Genomic DNA, 6000 nt, shown 5'->3' on the forward strand with positions numbered 1-6000 from the left:
ATCTACTCTAATTAGGCAACTCTCCGTAAATATTTTTTGGGTTAAACGGGAACTATTGTTTTAGATTTAATGGAAAAGGTTATCACCTGTACGCCATTAACTTCTAAAATTCCTTTGAATTAAAAACAAAAACAAAAACGCCTGCTTACTACGAGTATACTCGTAGTTGGCAAATAAAAGACGCCGACTTACTAAAAGTATACTCATAGTTTGCAGCGAACAGATTAAGGCCCACAGCAGTTTTTAAATTTAAAAAATTTTTAAACATATTGACGTATGCGTATCTAAACATAGTGCCTCATCCTAATATCGAAATAGTTATAGAACTTAAGAAAAGTTCCGTTTCCGTCATATTCAGCAAAAAATCAGATACTCTTCTAGTTTTATGCATGAAATTAGACATACCAATGAATGAACATCTACCGTAACTTTTTTTAAATTTTTCTAATTTTTTTTTTTTTTAGTTATTTATTTTAATTCCTACAACTTTGATGCACCTAATTATCTTAGAAGTCAGCTGAGTTATTAACTTTTATACATGATATGAAATTGTTAAAATGTATCAGAAATTTTGTTATATCATTACATCATAACTGATTTATTCATAACAGATTTTAATTCTCTATTTCTAAAATAAAAAGTGAAACATAACTTATAAACATAACTTATAACATAATAAAAAAAAAAAGGTAGAAAAAAAGGTTTTAATTTAAAAAGAAACAAAATTTTTTTTTGGCATTACAAGAAATTTCTATACAACTTACATGTCACTAATTTTACTTGTGTATTATTTTTTTATTCTTTATATAATTTTATCAAAATATTTATCAAATTTATAATGCAATTTGTTAGGCAGATTTAATTATATCGACAAAGTTTACAAAATGTACGAAAACCTTTTTTTTATATATGAATCTAATTTTTTAGAAATGAATTTAGATGAAAATCTATCATGGAAACAACATATTAACTCCATTGAAAAAAATCTCAAAAGCATTGGCGTAATCATTAGAGCAAAGACATTTTTAATTTTAGGTCCTTAAAAAATTTTGTTTTTTTTTATAAATAGTTATCTAACCTACAGCAATATCGTATGGGCAAGCACAAATCACACCAAATTAAAAAAACTGTATAGAAAGAAAAAACAAGCAGTTAGAATTTTATTTGGAGCTGGTAAAGCAATTCTTTGTGAACCTCTTTTGCGTAGACATTAAATATTGCGTAGACCTTAAATATTGACAAACTTAACATCCATCTGGTTTTACAGTTTATGTATAAAACAAAATGCGGCTGTCTCCAAAATATTTTAAAACTTATTTTGAAAAAATACACCATAAATGTACAACAAGTTCTTCCATAAAAAACCTTGTTGTTCCTAAATCTTATTCAAAACTGAGTTCTTATTCCATTCAGAATTGCGGGCCATTTTTGTGGAAAAATTTTCCGCAATAATAATGCCTTCTTTTTGCTCTGGTCATTAATTTTATTTGTACCTTTATGTAGGTTGTAAAATTTCTTCAACGGCAAAATATAATGTTCAAAAAAAATATAGTAAGAACTAGTTTGAAATTTCTTACAGCATTGTACCCACCTCTGGGCAAGTTTGGCGATATTGGATAGGAAGGAGGTGTGAACTTTCTGCTGAAAACTCTTGCGCAGTGCTCCGTGATAAGTAAGGACTTCTTGGGGCACCTAAAGATAAAAAGAATAAAAATAAAAAGTAAGCAGTAGCAATAGATGCAGGGGTGGGGAAAAGCCCCAACTCTCATCTGTTGCTACTGCTTATGCGTTATTTTAAAGTAGATAAATTTTTTAGCTTTTGGGTAACAAAATATAAGTACAACTTTGTCTAATATAAATAATAATTGCATGATTATGGCAAAAAGAGGGCAATATTTGAATGAGTCAATTCAAAAAAACCATATATCAAAATTAATTTTTGTGTGTTCCATAGAACAACACCACAAGTCAGTGAATAGAGGTGTTTTTAAAATCAACCGTAGAGGTGTTTCTAAAACCAATCCCAGAGGTATTTGTCAGAGGTGGCAAAATTTAGGAAGGAGGCGTGAAGACCGTAAGGACGTCTTGGGGCACCTAAATAGAGGAGAAAAAAAAAATATTCCAACAAATACACTATCAAATTCTTTCCCCAGGCCAAAGTCAAGATGAAGATATGTTAAGGTTATGCAAAAAAAAAAAATTAGCTTTAATCTTTTTTATTTGAAAGTAAATGCTAATATATTTAATACCACTTAAGGACTTATCTAACACGTTCACCTAAAATTAGTTTTTATGCTTAAAAATAAGTTAGTAAACAACAAAAATTGTTCAGATCATCTTGCCCATGTCTCTCCTACATTATTTTTCTTTCAAGATAATACATAAAAATAAGGATTTGATAAATGTTTAGTTATAAGACGTTTAGATATTATTTTTGAATAGACCTTTAAGATGGGGAAATCGACCTACATTCGTAATAATTCTGACAGCACAATTTTGTCTACTTAGAACTTTTTTAATCTTAAATACATTAGAGCTGCACCAAAAGATATTAGCATAGTTTTAGTCTATTTAAAAAGTGTATTTTGTTTTATTTGTATCCAAGTTGATTTTTCTTAAACCATTTCATTAGATTTAAAAACTCTTTGCTAACTATTTTGTATACATTTGGAAAATCAAAGAGTTGGCGATACATAATTCGCTCTAATATTTTAGAGAAACAAAGGAGATTTGAAATTGGTCTTAAATTTACAGGATTTAAAAACAGGTATAACTCTTGGATTATAACTATTTTAACGTTTATTTTTCAAGTATACCCTTTCTTAAAAAAGTTCAGAATATTCACGATGTGTTCAGATAGAAAATAGTAACTAATTCAGGTAAAAAGAAAATAATCGAGATCAATAACAATTTGCGGTTTTTACTTATAAGTAAGAAAACCCTGACAACCATTAACGACTAATTTATTTAATTAAATGTAAGTTTGAAAATTTCTAATAATTGATAAATAATAATTAATAAATAAATTCCAAGATTGCGCAGTATTGGTTATGAAGAGGATCGAAAGTTTTTCCATTTTTTCTTGTTAAAAAAAAATGGATAAAACTACAAAAAGAAAAAATACATCAGAAAAATGTCGCAAAGTAATTACACAGTGTGCTAAGAGACCACGAGGTTTTATGTCAACTCAATCAAATAAAAATCTTTTTATTCAAGAGTAATTGTCTTATTTGTCTTTATTATTAAATTAAATCAATTCACAAAACTTTATAAAACGTACATTAAAAGAAAGGCCACATAAAATACTATTTAGATGATATCAAATAACTTTATTACCTTTATTTTATAACACCGCTTTCCCCAATACAAACGCTACGCTATAAGCGACTACAAACGCTGACTAATTTTTCTTTTTTTAAGTAACTAAGTTTATTTAAAAAACTATTATTGTAAACGTCAACTTTTCTTGACCTTCCCCTGTCAATAATTGTCAAAACGTTTCAGACCTCCTCCTCCCCTATTATGTCCACATTATTAATGGACATCCCCAAAGAAAAATATCTTCGTCAATGAAGCTTTCACGTTTTATGCTTTTTAAAATTAGATTCGAAAGCAACTTTAAAAAAATATTTTTATTAATTTCTTTCGGCTAAACAATAAAAATAAAATATTAGGTCATTGTCTCTTTGAATCTGAGCAAATTACTAATGATATACAAACGACAACCTTAAAAGAAAATAAGGTATTATTAAAAAAATATACTTAGTTACAATAAGCAATACTAAATACGCTTTTATAATTACTAAACCATGACTAAAATAAAATATTATGCAGCAACAATCTCAACGTTTCAATGTGTTAGGTATTTTTTTCTTTTGTTTGAAATTTATTATTTACCAAATCTTTTTTTGTTTTAAACGTATACATATGTTTTAATGATTATTTTTTTATACTGTACTTGTTTATTTAATACTGCACTACTTAATTTGCAATGATTAAAAAGAAGATTTTGTAATTAAGATTTGTACCGGTAGTGATCGCTCCTACTTTATGAGAAATCGTTCCTGTTTCTAGCAAATAGTTCCTGAAGAAATAGTTTTAGTTCTTTAGAAATCGTTCCAATTTTTTAAGTTGATGGTTAGTAGAGCCGCAATAGGAACGATTTTGTTTTGGTAACAATATATATTTTGGTCCCAAATATTTCAAATTTTACGCAAATAGCTAAGCTGGTTTAGCTATTTATTTACAACTTACGTACATAAATAGCAAAGCTTGAAAATATGATATTTGATTTCAAAGCATCATTAGTGTTGTTTCTATGTACTGGAACTATTTTAAAACGAATGTCTATTAATAATTTTGTTTTATATTGATCAATGTTTATTTGGAAAAGTTAGTTTTTAATAAAAGAACTAATTTGTTAAAAATGATGATGTTAATTCTTTGAAATAATTATAACGTTTTTATGATCATAAAAGTTTCATATGATACTGGGGCCTTGACAAGGAGATGGAAAAATAAGAAGGGCATCACTCAGAAGATAGGGGTCATCGGGAGGAGCAAACGTTGTCAACTATCGTGCAGCACAAGGCAAGAGCTGGGAATTTTCTGTTTCTCCCAAGTGCTCAGCCCGCCTATGATAAAAAAAAAAGATGTTTTAATGAATGTTCGGAAATTCAAACCAATAGCTTAGTATCATAAATTTAATATACTTATAAAACAATAAAAAAAATTGTTACAAATAATTAAACTTTTAAGTTGAACTCCTAATGCTTAACATGTTTTAATGAGCTTCTAAAAAATGATGTTAATCAAAGTTGAGTAAATTCAGAAATTTAGTTCAAATAAAAGAAATACTGTTTACTGTATTCTATTTTTGTAAACATAACTTTTTTAATAGTGCAATTGCCATCATATATTACTGATGTACAATTTTTTGCAAATGTTTATTCCATATATCACTAATGTATTCCATATATCACTATATATCACTAATGTACAATAACACATTATTTTGATGTAAATACAATTACACTGTAATCTAACGGATACAAAATCAAAGTTTTTAAAATGATAACATCGTGTGGAGATAGAGTAGTTACAAAATAAAATGCTGAAAGATGGTTTTAAAAAACCTTATAAACAGCATATAAATATTAATTAAACTTTTGTCTTAATTATCAGCAATTGTAGTTAATGTTACAATTTTAAAACACTGTCGCCAATTTGTTTGAACACTAAATCTCAATTAAGTTTCAGTCAAGTAAATAATAAACTCCTAAGGTTTTTAATTTTTTGGTTCATCAGGTACTCAACTAAGAAAATAAGCTCCATATGATATAACTAGACAAGAATTCAGTATGATAGTAATGGTTGTATTCAACTTATGAAAGTCATATCTTAAATAAAGTGGTCTTTATCTCAAAGCAGGCTGTGTGCTGTCATATCATAACTTTTACTTCGTATTTTTTTACGTCAAACTAAAATTTAATTTTCGGGATTTGGGAAAGTTGACAATAAACAGCCACCATCATTTTTAAATAAATTTTTACATTAAAAGATCCTTTGTTTATCGTTGTCATTAGTTGGGCAGAATTTGTGACGACTTTTCGATTTAAAAAAAAATCTCCTTCATTGTTAATAAAATGAAAAAAGACTCTGGAGAAAAAAGTGAGGGCACGAGCCTTAACTGTGACCTTCTTCAAAATTTTAGTTTTTTAACATGTTGTTATTATTCATACTAGAAGCAATATTCCAAAAATTTTTCATTATATTCTTATTGGTTCTCAAGATACTGAAGTTTGACTAAATTTTTAGAAAAAATAAATAAATAATCAAGTCTCAAAATCTAACTCAAAAACGGTGTTCTAGACAATTAGCGCCATCTGTGTGACCTCGTAATACTGTGAGCCCTGGGTTTACAGTAAAAGTTTAGTTTTTAAAATGGGTATTGATCTTTCAGCTACTATATTTATAAAAAAATACCAGAGGTGTATTTTA

At 27.6% G+C, this 6000-nt stretch overlaps 1 protein-coding gene across 1 annotated transcript in view; it reads right to left on the reverse strand.

The window, feature by feature from the left end:
• The window catches only part of LOC136074979 (uncharacterized), a 38244-nt gene extending 36541 nt beyond the window's left edge, over positions 1-1703 (reverse strand). Inside the window, exon 1 of the mRNA XM_065787154.1 lies at positions 1578-1703. Within this exon, the coding sequence (XP_065643226.1) occupies positions 1578-1582 (5 nt within the window). The 5' untranslated portion in view covers positions 1583-1703. The remainder of the gene's footprint in view (positions 1-1577) is intronic.
• Positions 1704-6000: the final 4297 nt, after the last annotated feature.

Source organism: Hydra vulgaris, chromosome 01 (assembly GCF_038396675.1).
Source record: "Hydra vulgaris chromosome 01, alternate assembly HydraT2T_AEP".
Classification (NCBI taxonomy): domain Eukaryota; kingdom Metazoa; phylum Cnidaria; class Hydrozoa; order Anthoathecata; family Hydridae; genus Hydra; species Hydra vulgaris.